Source organism: Protopterus annectens, chromosome 10.part0, assembly GCF_019279795.1.
Source record: "Protopterus annectens isolate FY-2018-M chromosome 10.part0, PAN1.0, whole genome shotgun sequence".
Classification (NCBI taxonomy): domain Eukaryota; kingdom Metazoa; phylum Chordata; order Ceratodontiformes; family Protopteridae; genus Protopterus; species Protopterus annectens.
The window spans coordinates 1370500781-1370519630 of NC_056744.1; the positions used below are offsets into that span (position 1 = coordinate 1370500781).

The 18850-nt window shown below is 38.5% G+C and overlaps 1 protein-coding gene across 1 annotated transcript in view; it reads left to right on the forward strand.

Moving 5' to 3' along the window:
- LOC122814280 (receptor-type tyrosine-protein phosphatase C-like) overlaps positions 1–18850 on the forward strand; it is a 1011948-nt gene that overhangs the window by 848731 nt on the left and 144367 nt on the right. Inside the window, exon 21 of the mRNA XM_044086871.1 lies at positions 17717–17859. Within this exon, the coding sequence (XP_043942806.1) occupies positions 17717–17859 (143 nt within the window). The remainder of the gene's footprint in view (positions 1–17716; positions 17860–18850) is intronic.

Consider the following 18850-nt stretch of genomic DNA (forward strand, 5'->3'; position numbering starts at 1 on the left):
CTTTTTTCTAGGAGCTGCCGAATCTCTGCAGCTGCTACCTCCCTCTGATTGGGTGGTACATCGGGGAGGTTTCTGATTTTGGGGACGTGATACAGGGGAATGTGGTAACCTCTGGATATGATGCGAAGCACCCAGCGATCCATTGTGATGGACTCCCAATTTGCCAGGTGCCTTGAGAAATGCCCCCCCAGACTGCCTCCAGAGTGGAGCAGTCAGGCCACCCCTCAGGGTTGCTGCATGGGCCAATCAGAGAAGGATTCTCTGGACCCAACATTTTTCGGGCCCCCTCTGCCTCTAGGACGGCGTCCTCCCTGTCCTCCTCTGCCACGGAAGAACTGGTTGTCCGGAGCAGGTTGGGAATGCTGCGATTTCCGGAACCGCATCTTCTTCTGTCCCTTTTGGTTCTTGGAGAAGGACCTCTGGGGAGCAGAGAAGCAGAATCTGATGGCAGACAGTGTCTTCCCATCCTTTTCGCTCTGGACTAAGGTCTCGCGAACGGTCTTGCCAAATAAGGTAGAACCATCAAAAGGGGCATTCGCAAATAACTCCTTGAAGGGTTCCGTGAAGTCACAGTGTCAGAGCCAGGCCTGATGTCTCATGACAAGGCCTGCTTCGCTGGCTCTAGCGGCTCCCTCAGTGGCATGGGATAAAAGCCACATAGAGGTATTCGATATTGATCTTAGAGTGGCCATGCCAGTGGAATACAACTGCTTGTCTTCCGCCGACATGGACTCCAGGGGGGAAGCAGCGTACTCTTTGATAAGGTCTCGTTGCATCCTAATGACATGTGCCATGTAGTTCAGGGACCTTACTGAGAAGGTTGCTGAGCTATAGACCCGCTTCCCTAGGTGATCCATCAAGCGGGACTCCTTGCTCGGTGGATGCACAGAGGGACTCTCCTGAGCTAATTCCCTCTTGGTGGCTACTGCCACCAACATGGCATCTATGGGGGGGGACCCTTGCTCCAGTGAGACTTCTCCAAAGGGGGGCTCAGAATCCTATTTGGGAGTTTGGGAACTGGCTCCACAGTGTCCGGCTCCTTCCACGCCCTGGTGGTAATTAGGTCCACCAGGGGGTCGGCCGGAGGAGACACCCAAGTGGTAGACGGGCCTACTTCGAATGCCTCCAGGAACATGGATTAGTCAGAGGAAGCCTTGGGGGCAGACCCCCCCCCTGATCCTAAGCATTTCCATGATGTCTCCGAAGGAGACATCCTTGGGGGGGTGATCTTGGGGAGCCTTCCCCGTCATCCAAATCTGTATCTTTTGTTAAGGACTCAGGGGAGTCCACATGCCTCCTCTTACACTTCCGCTTGTGAGGAACCTCCTCAGGGGGGCTGTCTGAGAAGGATTCACCAGCAACGTCCTGTACCAGTGGAACGACCCGAGATGTCAAAGCAGGCTGTCCCTGAGGCCGAGTGACAGAAGCCTGACCCAAACGAGACAGAGTGCGGGATGGAGCCATAGCAGGGAGCGGGGGCCTGGATGCCCTCAACAGTGCCCTCTCCACCACCTCGAATGCCGAGGAAGAGCCACTCTCAGTGGGATCCGAGAGTCAAACTTCGCCCGGATCCAAAGGGCGGATCGGAGCAGGCACCGAGACCAACGGATCCAAGAGGCCAATGTGCTCCGACCTGGATGGAGCCGAAGGCACACTAAACCCCCCCAGATCCGAAGCTCAGAGCATGGCTCCAACAAGGATGGATCCGGCAAGCTCGTGGGGAGAGTCGGCACCAAAGTACCAGATACTGTCGGCGCCGGCTCGACCCCGGCTCCAGCGCTGCCCGGCTCCGAACCCAGGAAGCGGGTCAGAGAAGGAACTATTGGGGCAAAATAGGGTGTTGAGCTCCCCCCGGAGGGGGAGGAGGCAAGAGCACTCCCATCTGCATTTGGGCCTGGATGAACCTTCTCATCACACAGTCCGAATCGGCTTCCGACAGGCTGCATGTTGATCTCAATGAGGCCACCAAGGCAGGCCGGAAGTGCCGCCTCGATGACCTTGACGGAGATCGGGTCTCCCCCTCCTCGGGACCCAGTGAAAAGTATGGAGACCGGGTCTGAGAAGGAGGAGACCTAGACCTGGAAGACCTAGAAGGAGAAGCCCGCTTAGCTGGAGGGGCCGATGTGGAGGCCTTGGCCCTCCACTTGTGGTGCTTCTCCCTCTTCTTTTCCTTCCTGGCCTCTCCCTCCTCTGGCGCAGGAGCGGGAGTTTGAGTCCCGGCCGGGGGGAGAGAGGCAGGAGTGGCTGCCACCAAGGCCTGGAAGGAGGCCACAGAAGTACCAGAGGCCGAAGCCAAATACGGGGGCAAAAGTCCCGCCAGGATCAGCTTCGACTTCCGGTCCTTCAGTGCCCTGGGGTTGAATGCAGCGCAAATTGCGCAACCAGAAGATAGGTGTTCAACCCCAAGGCACTGGACACACCAAGTGTGGCCATCCGCCAGTGAGAGTTTATGGCCACACTCGGTGCACTTGGAAAAAAACAACTTTGGGGCCTCAGACATTTTTTTTTTAAAACTACAAAACAAAAAACACACTCACACGTAAGGCCCCAACTGACAAGAACACACTCACACACTACGAACCAGCGAAGGGAGGGGAGGAGAACACAAATTACCACAAAAAATAATTAAATATAGGGTTTTTAATGCTAAGGAACCTAACCACACACACTTTAAGGGGATTTATAAGAAATAAGTAATCAAATTCACGTATCTAAGCAGGAGCTTGTAACCTAGCTGCTGAGTTTAAGTGCGGCAAACTAGATCTGAGGTCAGTCAGGGTTAGCAGGGGGTTATGGGTAAGGGAAGGAACTAGGAGCTCAGATCTGTTAGCTGTGAAATAAGTTGCCAGCTTGGTTCTGAGATTGGATCCGATACCCAAAGATTGCTGACAAATGAAGTTCCTACTTCAGATGTTCTGTTTTGAGACAGCATATAGTGAGTTGTCTGTCATCTCAGAATCCATTGGTAATCTCAAAGCACTTTTTCAGTTAATGCAACTTTATTAGCTAAACATCAAGAACAAGAATAACAGACTGAAAGAAGCAATTGGAAATAAAGAAAAAACAAGGATTAATAAGAACAGAGACATCATGACAAATTTACAGTTTCACTACCAAACATTATGTTGCCAACAATATAAAAATGTTGACCAAAAGTTATTGTTTTTGACAAAACACATACTATTAAGAAATCTGTACAAAAAATAGGGACTTCTTTCTTCCAGTCTAAGTGCATTTTTTTCCAGTGCTTAAAAGTTGTGCTGAAAATTACTGCAAAAGCTACCCTAATATTTATAAACACTTCAGCTGAAATTCTACAATCATTACTACATACTCCAAGCAACCAGAAGGCACTATCCTTCCATTCCAGAATTGCATTATGTAATGCATATACAAATGCAACAGCGTGGGCCAAGCCAATTGCACTGCTGAACAATCCCATAGCATATGAAAATAATGAGCCTATCTTAATACAGTCTTTTTACGTTACAGGAGGATACAATTAATGTGACCTGATCCTGTCCACTTCTAGTCCTTTGAAATAGGCATTTTAAAGAAATGACTATTGTTTCTTCTACTTATGTGAATCCTACTCTTGACATAGTAAGGTATTGACTCCTTAAGTCTTCAGAGCTAATACTCTCATCTTGTCTATGAAATCTACCCTGAGAGTAAAACACACCACGTTTGACTGAGTGACAATTTTTACTGGTTTCCAGGCACTACAAGTCAAACATCAAATCAGTTTTAATGATACCATTGAACATTAAATATTGTCAAAATGCAATAACATAATGAAACATAATAGCAGCATCTATTTGCACTAAATCAAACCAAATCAGGGACTGAAACTGCAGTTTTCTAAAACTGCTTAGCCAGTGGAGTATTGTTACTGACTGCTCCCTCTAACTATAGTACCTATCCCATGGATCAGTGTGCCACACAACATACTCTTGCTACAAAACCTGCCAAATGCCAAGAAAATGGGGGGACACACAACCTGACCACCAGGCATCAATGCAGCCTATCGCACCTTTTCAAAACCAATTTACCTAATTTCACCTAACTCCCAACTGGTCACCATTTCCTGCAAGAATAAACTCAAATGAACATTAAACAAGTTCATGGCTACATCACTTAAGTGAACACCTTCAACACTAAGCCACACATGATCTTTAGCACCAAAATCACAATGTTTGATTACTGATAATCTCAGGGAACATGCTGTCCTGGCCACCCTGTGATTAATAAGCTGCCTTACTGCTTCAGTAGTTAAAAACTTGACAGCTATCTCCAAACCAAACATACTATAACTACTGATCACACTCTCAAATTCCCTAAAAATAATTGCTGATGCATTAGCAAATCTTTGATTATGTGAGATAAAAGTCTCCTCTTTAGTACTTTTTCCAAACCATGCCTGCCCCCAATGAACAATAACTACTTTAACCAAACTCACTGACAAATGAAAGTTTTTTACCATAGGTAATAACTGATGCAATACTGTGCATCTTATTTCTCTCCACATGACATCCCAACTAAATGAACTGAGGCCTAAAAAACTTTCTTTCAGCCTAACAAATCTCTTAGCCACCCAAAAAGCATAGGAATGACCAACTGCTAATATAATCCTCTGACCTGCAAAATAAGTAACAATTATTCCAGTCCACATCACAATAATATTACTACAGCAAAAACATTGCAACCTCCATATACCAAACTTCTTAATCACTTCAGTCAACTGACCTTACACTGCTAATTCTGACTCTTCAACAGTCCTGAATAAATGTGAAGAATATTTACCTTTTACCAACCCTTGGCAATGCAAAGCCTTCTTTAACACTGCTTCAAAATGACAATATTGCTCTGTTCTACCATTAGAAAACCAGAAAAAAAAAACATGTTATCCATGCAAGACAGCAGTTTCTTCCATGACAATGTCCACATCACTGGATACAAAAGACTATTCTCCTGCCTTTCTCAAATAAGCTCTTGAGCTCTCCCAACCTAATCCATTTTGGACTTTGCTAAGTAATACAGAAATGAGCCCAAGTAAGGCTGCCCATCAGCTCACTGACTCTAAAGGCATCTTCATAAAGTAAAACTACCAAGGTAACCCACAAGTTAACATTCAGTCAACAGAAGTGCTACCGTATAACTATTTCTCAATGTAGGTTTCAGCACCTGACAACCAATAGGCAACTATCCATCAGCCTTCACACCTGTTACCTTTGCCCATCCTTTCGTAACATAAACAAATAAATATAAACACATACTAAGAAAATCCATCCATCTTTCCAAACAAGTTCACTGCTGCAGTCAGAGCTGCTAGATGAACCCCAACAGAATGCACTGATTCCCATAATTCCCATCTGTAAACCAGATACCAGTCCATTAACCTTACAGATGGTACTTTCTTGTATAACTTTAAACCTTCCCTAAATGTAGCAGAGGCCCACAGTGATGAATTATAATCTATTTAGTAGAGCTAGCTATAACTGTTGAATTAACCACTGAGCTACAGTTTGCCAATCTCTCAGACACTTCCATTGGCAGCTTTAAAGATAGGCTGATGACCAAAACCTGCAAAACTGAAGACAACATAAACTAGAAGCAATAGAATTCAAACTACTGGGCACATGCTTTGCATTAATTGATAAATTAATTCTTAAAGAATGTAAGACTAACTTCCTCAGCAGCAATTAAGCCCTGTACAGTGTTGTTAATCTTTTCAGTAAAGTCTGAACCACTGCTTTATAAGTTCATAGGTTCATAGGTAGGTACTAGGCTATCTGCCCAAGGGCATTTATAAGCCTAGCCAGAGTGTGTTGGCTTTCGCTGCCCCATTGATTAATTAACTGAGCCACTGTCAAGCAGAGCCAATGAAGTGATCCCAGGGGTGTATTTTCTGTTACATCTGAATAAAAAAATTCTTTGTGCCACACCACCATTGCTACTCAAATGGTTATCGGTTCTAAGAAAGTAATATCCTTCCTCCATGTCCATGGCCCCTTTTGTGGGGTGAAAAGGTGTGCAAGACTTAAACATAATCTTACATGTCTAAGAAGTTTAATGGTTGTATTCTCTGTGTGAGTAGTGAATGTCAGAGAAGGATCATGTATCACACTAAGATATTTTGTTGTGAGACACTTGTCAAATTTCCTTTTTAAATCTCTTATGGTTATAGTAAGAAGAGAAGGCAGTTACTTTTTGTTGGAGAAAAACATGGCATTTATTTTATTTTATGTTAGTTATAAAAACATAAAAAATTGTATGGTTTTCAGTTTTAATATGCGGCTTGCGGATTAATTTATTAGTTGGTCTAGTCCTAGAGACGTTAATATTTTAAATAGTTTTGAGCTGTCGGGACCAATTGCATTGATACTGAAATCACCTAGAATGATACAGTTTTGTTTATACTGAAGGGAACATATCATTAATTGTTTGCTTGTTTTTTTAATAATGTTGATTGCCTTGAGCAGCAGAGTGTATATCACTCATTTTAGGATTTAGGTGGTTGTCTGATGTTATGTGGGCAAGCTTCCAGTTAGAATTGTTGAAATCCTGATATGTAACAAAGGTATGCTTAATCATTTTTTGGAATGGCATTGTTTAATCAACATCATAGTGGCACCTTTTCATCTACTACCAGGTCTCTTGTTTTGTATGATGTTATATTTTTCTGTTATGTATGGTGAGGAACAGAAGTAATCTTTAGACCATGTTTCTATTAGGAGAACAATATATGGTAATTGAGGCTGAATCGAGGCTTCAAGAAATGACCACTTGTGTTTAATACCACAAGGGATTAGGCTTGTTATTCTTAGGGGCTCATTGCTGGCTGCTATTTGGTAGAGTAGTAGGTTGAAATTATTGTTGGTTAGAGGCCTTTAATTGAGGTGTACATCCCAGGCCAGTTTAAGCTTCTACAGTGATAAAAAAATGTATAGAGTAAGCTATTAGTTTTGTGCAGGGTTATTTGAGTTTTCATACAATATATAATTGTGGAACATATTACCTTTTTACGAGGTAGGTGAAAACACTTACATAGTCTTTGTATATTAGGTAAATAGTTACTTCAGTATGGATTTTTATGTTATTAGTAACATATTAATGGACATGGGAAGTAGTTAGAGCACTAAGAACGGTAAGTAGTGTTATGAGAATAATAGAGTAAGTCTAATTAATGACATTTTGTTTATTTTTTCGTTTTTGGGAGGAAAGGGCTTAAGGTTAGTGGAAAGGATAATGAGGGGATAAATGGATGAATTATAGGTTTTGTGATTATATAAAGGAGTATTTTTGGATAAGTGATGTAAAAAAAAAGAACTGGGTATTTTAGAATGAGGGCATGGCTGTGTAAATATAAATGTTAATACAGGGATGGGATGATACTGAGATTAGGGTAGAGAGCAGAGCAGGACTATCCCCCCTTGAATTTTCTAAAAACAATCAGGGAGTAAACATTTAGGTTAGCCCAAGAAAAACAGCAAGGGCCTAGTTAAGGGACAACATCCATGAGTAGTTAAAGATGTAGATGAAAGTGAATACAAGAAAAGTTTTTTTTTTTTTTTTTTTTTTTTTTTAATCAAGAGACAGACCTTTGTGAATCTGGCTAAAGGAGATGATCAGCTATTCCAGTACATCAATACTAGGGAGTGAGGACGCAATGCAAAATTCACATGATAGTTGGAATTAAGACTTGTAGAAAAAAATGTCTTACTAGAGTTAGTTAAACTAGTATGGAGTCACGCTAATACTTTATTTTCCACAGACTTGCTTAAATAATAGTTGGATGTAGTTTTGGTGATATTTATTAGAATCCTTACACTGTTCTCAATCAAGCCTTTGAAAACCTTCCTGATAAAATTAGTACAGCAGTGTTAGGCAGAATTAAATTATACCAATAGACACAGGTTAGCTATAGTAATAGGGGCAAAACAAACATTTAGCATTTGTTCTGCTTTGTTTTCAAATTAAATAGATGCTTATTCTGTAGCATCTTTGCATAGCAGTAGCTTCAAATGGTCTTATTCTTTAAACCTCATCTGTTCGACTGGTAAATGTTGGGTAATTAATGATGCTTCCTTCCTGCACATGGCGTACTGTAACTTAATGAGTAAAATTAGTTCAGAAATGGAATTAATCCTAGTTCATCCATAAACTAAAACAACTTAGCAAAGGAATTGCCAGTGCAGGACATTAACAATGGAATGGGTTTTGCTAGTGATAGTTATGGGTGAAGTATACTGGAATGGGTTTTGCTAGTGATAGTTATGGCTGGAGTATGACCTACTTTATTGCATTGCCTTACTGTAGCACAGATTGCAAATCCTGTCTAAGCCACATCCCTTATTAATTTGCTGTTTTTTGCATTCTCAGAATTGCAGTTTCTGAAATAATTGATGGTATAGTCCCAATAATTAAAATGCATGTCCTCCTAATTGTAACATCCTTAGCTGAGAGTTTGAGATGTTCCTTCTACCACTGAAAAATTAACTTTCCTAATACTTGGAACTCTGAAGATTCAGGTAGAGTCTATGGGTAGGATAACATGAATCCCAAATTATTTCTTTGCCACCTCCTTCCTCTTATCCTCCTGTGACTCCAGTGTTTTGCAGTTTACTGGATTTAAGCTTCATCACTCCTCCATCCTTGTCATCCATACTCACTCAGTACACACCGCCTTTCCCTAATTATCCGGCTCAAGAACTGGGATATTTTGAGTCTTAGTCAAAACCAATTAATCTATAACTAGGATTCTTCAAAACCTGGCTTGCTGTTCTACCTAACTCTGTTTTCTCCCTGGTGATATACATGAGTCTCTTTCTATGTAACAACACAAAAGAAGGATTTTGGGTAGAATAAACAAATAAACAATCACCCTTGACTGTGGCAAGCCCATCCAATAAAATGTCCCCAACTGGCATTTAATTAAGCAATAACCCACAACCAGGTGTGCGTATCACATGATTAAAGCACGTGCATGTGGTTTAATCACAAAGGGGGAGCAAAGACATTCATGAGTTAATCCTGTGATACCCACAGCCAGTCATGGGTTATTTCTATTTATATGATGACATTATTTAAGAAAGAAAGAAATTGCTTACCTTTCTTAAATAATATCTTTGTGTAATGGTGTTGTAGTGTTCCTCTGCATTCTTCCTCTTTTGCTAATGTACTGTGCATGCATATGGAAGTTATGTTCCCATGCTTGTATAGTACATCAGTGCTGTTCAGAAAAAACAAAGGCTAGGTCAAAAAAATAGACAAAGCCCAACATAATGGGGAAGCAAAGGTCCAAAATAGGGGCAGACTTTATTGCTCTTATAAACTTATAAAGTTACTCCAATCGGAGGTTTTCTGTTGGTGTGGATTTTTCTGAAGGAAATGAAGCATAAATCTGAAATGTCTGTCAATGGATAGTTGTGAGGTATGAGAGTCTGATGAGACTTAGGTTGGACAGCACAGAAATACAAGTTAAATAAGGCTGGTTTTGTGTTTTTTTAGTTTTGTAGAATGTAACTGATTTTTCTTGTATTCTGCTGTGTCCTCTAAGCATATGGCAATAGAAAAGTCAATTGTACTTTAGCAGCCGGACTTTTTTCTGTTGGTATATGCTCAACTTACAACAGGCATGCTGGTTGGACTGTCCAATAAGTGTGCACATTTTTGAATGGCAACGAGTCATTATTGTATAATATCCCTTATCAAACTACCAAAAATACCTCAAGAATAACACAGTATGCTGACTGAAATGTTCATCAATTATTAAGAATACAGTAACTGTACTTTTGTTTCAGTTAGTTCTTCAAAGAGTCAAACTCTAAAACATCTGAAAAACAGAGTCCAGATTTGATTTATAAACACATTTGTGGTGCTGTACTCCTGTTGTAAACAGTACTCAATAGAATACTTATTGCTTACCTACTTCTGATTTTCATGTAGTTGCTCTAAAACAGCAACAGAGAAAAAAAAGAAAAATATTTACAGCAGTTTTGTGCATAAAAACAATAAAAGGTGCAGGGAAGCATAAAACATTTCTTATATACTAGCAAATGTTCAAAATAATGAAACAGTCATATAGTTTAAACTTAGCATATTGCAGTGAAACTATACAGTTGTTCTCCCCTTGAAAACATTAATAGGCTTTTAACCCCTCTGGTTCAGGAATAAGAGAAGTATTAGTTTAATAAATGAAACAATGTAAGTAAAACAATGTAACTTGTACACTGAAAATAAAATATTATGACAGTAAACAATTTTGCAAACATTACCGTAAGTCATTTTTGAGTTGTACTATAAAACTACTTAAATTTAGTAAATTTAGTTACAATTGTGTTTGAAAGATAAAAAAATTAAGAGATATCCAACTGAGGTGAAAAAAATTCCATTGGGACCCACCTGTTCCTGTTCTGGTTAGAATTTGGGTTAGTTATTTATAACTCACTTTCATAAACATATTAGAGCAAGGAAGCAGCAAATGTTACTGCCATGTACTCTTAGACAATTTTACCTTTAAAAGCTTATGTCAAAAACTGCACCATCATCTCTACTTCCAACTCCTTTCTCACCCAATGTTTTATACCATCTTCTTTGCTATACATTTGGGATTACTTTGCTGTTAGCTTATGTGCCGTGCTTGCCTGATTTCTGCATCTTTCTGATTTATTATACCACCCTCACCCTCCAACACACAAACACGCAGCAACCCTAACAGTGTTTCTGTCTGTCCTGGGGGCCTTTCAAGGAGGGAGGAGTTGCTATATAAAACATTTCAGGTATGTCCTTGTTGGAACTCTGAGCAGGCTAGCTCAAAAAGTGTCTTTTCCCACTTCTCTACTATCTACTCCTAATAGGGAGAGATGTAAAGTATTCTAAATAATCAGTGTAGCATGTCCTTTAATCCTCTGGCTGTGTACAGTGTTATGCCATTTTTGGGAGTACCAGATCCAATATGTTTCCACACCTAGTGGGCAAATGTAATAACTTGTCCAAAGTGTTTGTGTTTACAAAGTCCAGAAATCTCTAGGTCTGCAGATTTGGTGTCATGTAGGATTCTCTTTTTCTACAGGGGTATTTAAAGTCCTCCATGAATAAGGTATTGGGTTGAATGGTTAAGTGTCTTCAGTATGTCTAAGTATGAATTCTGGGCTTCATGGGTCATAAAGGGTGAGCTGTAGAATACAAGGATATTATACGAGACTCTACCTATGGTAATTTGGACATAGAAACGCGTAAGCATGTCATCCTGTCTGACTAACCTTGAGGTATGTTTGTTTTTGATGTAGATCACGACACCTCCATCTTTTGTCCCTGCCTGTGCAGCAGTTGATCTAGATGTGTATCTCTGCTCCGCTTGTGTGCTGTTTTCTAATGTTAAAATGTTTGTGTGAGATTTTACATTAAGAATTTAAACTTAGCATAAAGTATCCAAATTAAAAACATCAAGGATACAGACACAGCTGAGGTATACAATGTTTAAGAATTAGTAAGTGCTTTCATGTCCTGACACAGACACTTCCTCAGACTATTTAAAATACACAAGAACACTCTAATTAAATAACTTTGTATCATTAAAAACAATCATACATAACAAGACCATAAATACAAACTAGCCATTCAGCTAGTCCGTATAGGTTCATAGGTAGGTACTAGGCTATTGGCCCTAGGGCCTATATAAGCCTAGCCAAACAGTACCCTGGCTTTTGCCACCCAAGAAAAGTATTTTCCTGTGCCCCTGTCAAGCAGAGCCACAGAAGTGATCCCCAGGGTGAATTTCCTATCTCCCAACCAATAATCAAGATTTTTCTTGAAGAGTGCTAATGAGGATCTTTGTTTGATATAGATAGGTAGTTTTTTCTAGAGTATGGGAAGTCTCTGAGACAGGAATCTATCCCTCCAGCATGTTCTGATTATTGTGGTGACAAGGTTTAGGTCCCTAGAGCATGTAGCTCAGAGGGCTTGTGATTTCCTTATGTGGAGCAGGTCCAACAGCTCTGGGTATGACATAGCTTTGTATGTTAGGCAGAGATCACCTCTGAGTAGGCGATATGCAACAGAGTAAAGCTGGAGTTTTTTGAGACGGTCTGCATAGGGCATCTGTTTGAGGCCAGTAATCCTCTTTGTGAGGTATTTCTGTGGCCTTTCCAGTTGTTGTAGATGTCTTGTGAGGTACATACCAAAAGGGGCATTGTACTCTATAATGGATCTAATGAGTGATGAGTAGAGAGGAACAATGACCTCTTTTTTCCTAGATGAGAAACCTTTTGTGATGAGGTGTGCCACACAGAAGGATTTCCTGACTACTGTGGCAATGTGATTATCAAAGGAGAGACTACTGTCCACCTGTATCCCAAGGTCTCTTATCACAATTTCGGTGATAAGTAGACTACCACCTGTGTGGTAGTTCATGGGTATTGAGTTTTTACCAAAAGGGATGACCATGCACTTTTTGGCATTGAGCTTGAGGCCATGGCTTTGACACCAGGCATCTGTCTCAGTGAATGTATAATTAAACAAAAAAAAAGTAACAACTTTCAAAGAAAACTTCATGTCTTAAAGCAGCAGATGATGTTAGACACTACAATCGCATAAGAAAAGTACATACAATCAAAGAATAATAAATATAAGCATATGTAAAACATATGCAAAGCAGTACATACAGTCATGATTTCCTGGATCCAGCTAGAAACATCAGCAGTCTACCTGCGTAAAACATTACCACTTGCTAAACTCTCCCATTCATAACAAAAAAAAAAAATGCTGTGCCCCCATTCATAAAACATGTATAAATCAAAAAGTATCAAAAATATATTCCGCTCATAATAAATTAATACCATAATTATTACATAAGAAATAATGTAAGCAATTATCAGTTTAACTGGGAAAGTCCATTGGGCCAAGATGAGCCCTTTTTAAATGGGGGGCCAGGGAGGAAAGCTCCATATACATACATACAAAACAAAAATCAGGATTGACAATCATCATCAAAGAACTAGGGGGTCTATCACTCAAAAATGGTTTCAGTGAAACACTATCATTGAGTCAATGTAACTTGGACTGTAACCTGAGGATCCATTTAACTTCAAACCTCTCTGTTCTTCTTTTATAATCACCTAATCTCAAACCCCTTGTTACAATCTCCAATACTAAAAAGAGAAACTTCTGTCTCAAACCATGGCTAACAACATGCCTTGCTAAAGCATTTAGTTTCATTCCTCTTGTCTATAGCATAAAGATGCTCCCTAACTGTTTTGCGTAATGTGTGGTTGGTTTTACCAACATAAAGCACGGGACACTCAATGCAATGGGCTAAATAAATTACACTACTGCTCTTACAGTTAGCATAATGTGAGAAATTATAAACTCTCAAAGTAGTAGGGTGAATAAACTTATTATCATGAGCCATAAAAGAATAAAAATTACAGCGTCTGCATCCAGAAGTGCCCTCTCTCTGAGACTGTACTGTCTGTATTTTAGTCTTATCATAGTACAAAAGCCTTTTCAAGAATTTATTATTTTTATAAATACATCTGGGTAACTCACCAACTAAATCCCTCAGCCTCTGATCTGCAGTAAGAATGTTCCAATTTTGTTTTATCACTTCATGAATGGCTTCATTATTGGAAGAAAAAGTAGTAAGTCCTCTACATCCATTTGTTCTATAAGATTTATAAGACATTATATCTGATAAATTTGATCTCCTGTCAATGAAGAAAGGTCTATCCCTCCCTTCTCTGTCTGTGTGTTCAACATCTAACAATGGAGCACACTCCTCCAATTTACATCCTATGTTTAAAAAATCTGTCTATAACTTTTTAAGAGCATCCTTATACCCCTCTCTAGTACTTGTCAGCCTAGAAACTCTTACGATCTTATCTCTTGACAATGTTCCTATAAATATGAGTGGGTGCATGCTTTGTCTGTGTAACAAATTATTTTACCTACATGTTTTTCTATACATCTCAGTTACAATATTGCCCTTCTCATTAGTTATCAGAACATCAAGGAATTCAGTTTGTTTTTTTGACCATTTCCCAGCAAAACATAAAAAAATGTGTGGTTGAGTTGATGTACGTCATGAACTCATTCAGCTCTACTTCTGTGCCATTCCATAGTAAGAAAACATCGTCTACAAACCTCTTGTAGTAAGTGATATAGTTAGAATATGTCTGATTCGACAATATAAACTTAATTTTCCAATGGGCCATGGCTATGTTTGCTTAGAAAGTTCCACATGAAGTGCCCATTGCTACTACACTCTTTTGTAGATAATAAGTGTCATTATAGAGAAATACATTATTATTCAAAACCAACTCTATTAATGCATAAATCAAAGATATTTCATTAGTCATAAAAGTGCCTATTATGGATAAAAAACTGTCTAACATACTCCATTATCATTGGTAATCCTAGTAACCTAGTAAACAATGACTTCACATACAAAGTGATGAACATGACATCAGATACATAGCTGTCTGAAAAAATATGATCAGAAAGAGAAAGAAGAAATTGTTCAGTGTCTCTCAAACTTGTGGTAGTCACATCAACTACAGGTCTTAATTGTTTTTCTATCTATATGGAAGCTGGCTTAATGAGCCACCCTCTACCTGACACTATGGGCCTTACTGGTAGATCATATGGGTCTTTATGAATCTTTGGTAGCCCTCTGAAGGAGGATACAACATGTGTATCTACAAAAAGATAATTATAGAGATCATTGTCAATATCCCTACATAACAGACAGTCATATAAATAACCATGGACATTTCTAATGAGTTCATTTAATTGCCCAATAGTCATACGGCTATAAGTTGCACTATCACTTAACATATCAATCATCTTATTACCATAAAACGGATAACTATGGCACTGCCTTTATTGAAAGGCCTAATAACAATGTCACTGTTACCCTGTAAATCTTTGAGAGCCTTCTGCTCATCTCTAGTGAGATTATACAAGATCTTGCCTTGTTTAGATCCATGTGTTAATTATATTAAATCATTTTGGCTCCCCTTTGAATAATCAATTCAACAGAACATCAACTCGCACAACAGCAAGACAACATCATCAGGTCATAACAATGAACTCCGGGAACAGCGAAATTTGCCTCCGGGAAACTAACCACTTGGCCACCATTGACAAACCTTGCCCTTTTCTCCACCATAGTGCAATCTTGGAGTTGTTATATTTAGGTAGTGAGGGTGTGAGGGTGCAGCCACCCATATGGAGGGGTGAAAGCCCCCCCACTCTGGTGAGTTTCATTTATGTATAATTTTATTTTTCATACTGCAGAGTTTTAAATAACTAATGATGTCATTTTCTGGGAAACTAACCACTTAGCCAGCACTGAGGACAATAACATCATTAGTTAATTAAAATTCTGTAGTATAAAAATAAAATTATACATAGCTAAAACCCACCAGAGTGGAAGGCATTGCCCCCCACACCCCATGTACCTAAATATAACAACTCAGAGATCTCACTACAGTGGAGGAAAGGGCAAGGTTTGCCAGTGGTGGCCAAGTGGTTAGATTCCCAGAGGTGAATTTCACAGTTCCAGGAGTTTGCTGTTACGAGATGATGATGTTGTCTCGCTGTTGTGTGATTCGACATTCAGTAAGTTTGATTATTCAAAGGAGAACCATCATTCTCACAGGTCTTATTAAATGCTTCCAATAAAGGATGTAAGGGGAGTAAAAGTACTGGGTTTCCTAAAATTGGAAGCAGGGTTATTACTGTTGGCAAACAAAAGCTTAAGCATCACATTTCTACTGAACATTTTACATCTGTAATTAAATCAGTAATATCTGTTCAATTTGCTGGAATAAACAAAAGTCCTCTTTGCAATAAAGAAGTTTGTGTTTCATTAAATTCATAACTAGATAAGTTCCATATCAAGGATGAGTGACCACATTCCACATCTTCTTTATGGTTGTCTTCAATTCCATTCTGTCCATTGATCTTTTTCGCCTCTTCCTTCCTCCCTCTGCTGTTGGATCTCTGCTCCCTCAAATGATTCTTTATGCTTTTGATTTTAACATAAAATGCATAAGCAGTCAACAGAATTAATAAATATTTATCTCTCTATATGTGTATGGTATCTCTTGATTTCACCGAACAAATAGTTACAGCACTCTGACTGTATTCTGATATCAAGAAGCCTTCAAAATTGGTTTGTTGAAATCCTCCTGGCTTAATCATTAATTTCTGTCAGTGAAAAAACAGTGGCTGGCAAGATATTTTTGGTCATCATGGTCTGATGCATTCTGATAGCAAATGTCACAATAAATGTCCTTATGAATAAGGGTCCCATTTTCTTACAGGCAGCAGCACATCTCTTGAATAAAACTATAATAGTGTTAAAAATAGATACACTGTCACATAACTTGAGAATCAGTTTGAGTATACTGCAAGTTGCAGAAATAAAATCTGCCAGAGGTGTGTATTTATATATATATATATATATATATATATATATATATATATATATATTAGGACTTAATTCCACTGTGTCTGTATGCATGAGTGTATTGGTTATGGGCCAGATTCTGAAAGAGTGTAAGTTGGTTACTTCAGTGTAAGGCCCATATATAAACAGGCTTGCACCAGTTGACAGATTCTAAAAAATTTACTCTGTGTAAGAGGTTACTTACTCTGAGAGCAAGTGTTTTGGCACTCCCTACTCAGTCAGAACATTTAAAACATAAATCATTATTTGAAAGTCAAGAAACATGAGCTCATGCACCATTATTCTGCTTTAGAAAACATTTCCAGGTTTAATTCTGGACAAAAGCAAATTCTTAAAAAACTACTATTTCTGAATTTTTTCACTGGCGAGTTCTTAGGATTACATAGGTGTTTCCTAAAAAGGGTACATTACTCATGATAATACATGGAGATTGTGTTTTCATCAGACCTTCCCTGATATTTGTTATTTAACCTTCAGAGAGAAATATATCCGATATACAGTGCTCTCTTTTCATTAGAAAATTATAAAAGGCCAAACTGGTATGTATAATGAAAATTGTTGAGTGAACTCTACTTTTTTTTTTATGCTACTGCCAAAATGATACTAATATAAGCACACATGCTCATTTCTGGCTATATGGGTCTATTTTTAATGTTGGGTGCAGGGTGTCATACCCAGTGCTTCAGGTATTTGTTTTCCCTCAACACTAATCAATTGATACTGTTTCTTTATCTTGTTCCCAAACCTTAACTATGAAGACAGTGGCATTCAAGTAGAAACTGGAGATAATTACCCAATTAAATGGTTCACATTTGTTTTTGTGTATGCTGTAGTAGCGTATCTAATGGAAGACATTTTTAATCTAAGACTACCATGATACAGTCGTAGAGTACCACCAATGAAATAGTTATTAACCTGATAAGAGCATATGGAATGTAGGATATGGGATGTAGTAATATTCATATCTGGTTACCAATGAATATGCAAAGTAATACATGTGTAGTGGAGAGGACTGTGAAATTAAAGTACAAAAACTTCAGTACAGACAAGAGCACATTGCATAAAAGATATTGAGGTTCTATAGATATACTCATATTGCAATGCTGTTATTTTTATGTACAGTTTTACTCCTACACTTCATTATATCATATGTCAAACTGGAATAAAAGTCATCTTTAATTTATTGTAACTGCTGCATTTTAAGATGTATATTTAAGTAAAATACTTTTTTTCTTTTTTTAGATGACTACAATAGAGTACTAATAAAAACTGATGATGAAAAAAGTAAAGAAAGTGAACAGGACAACGAGAATGAATCTGATGAGTCTTCAGATGAAGACAGTGACAATGAAGATACCAAATACATTAATGCATCGTTCATGAATGTACGTAATGATGTGCAGTTATAAATACATGTTAAGCCATCTAATTAGTATCTGTTTGAACTTGACTACTACTTAGTATAAGACATGCAGTTGCTAAAATCATTAGATGTATGACCACGCAGAAGGTATCAAGATCATTACTATAAGCTTAACAGAGTATACGAGCATTTACTGCCATCAAAATAGTTTCTAGAATTGGGAATATTCAGTAAATCTGCTGCCTGCATATGTGCAGACTATGACTATGTGCTTGGAAATTTTAAATATAAATGGGTGGGGGACTAGATCCATGATGTATACAATATCACTTGCTGTATACAGAGCACATGCAAAGAGTAACAACCTGATCCAGAGTTACATACGTGCATACATACATACAGATATTTCTAGCATGGGCATTAATGCCCTTCTAGCCTGCCAATATACCAAAACAGTTATTCCCATAATAAGTGCCCAGGCTGTTCTTAAAAATATCTATACAAGTGCTTGCTTTAATGTAGTTTGGTAGTCTGTTCCATGTATCAGCTGTTGTCTCAGAGAACCAATTAGTACAATTCTTATTCCTATAGAATCTTCTATATAAGTTGTCTGATCATTCTCTACTAGTTTTTGATAACATGAAACATTCTCAGAGATAGTCTCTAATTGCCCTGTATACCTGAATAAGATCTCCTCTAAATATCTATGAGACAATGTAAAAATTCAGATATTTTAGTCTTTCATAATAACTTAAATTTTCACATCTATAGATCCTATTGGTAGATTTCTGCTATACTCTTTCGAGTTTACTCATGCTTTTTTTCTTAAAAGGTTTCCATATTGTTATTCCACACTCAACTTTGGGTCTAATGTAATTAATAAACAATGCCATCATCATTTCTGGTTTCCTAGACTTTACAAATATTTTTATACAACATATAGTTCTAGAACTATCATTAACCAATTGGTTGATATCTTTAGAAAAACTCAAAGCTGAATCTACGCATATATC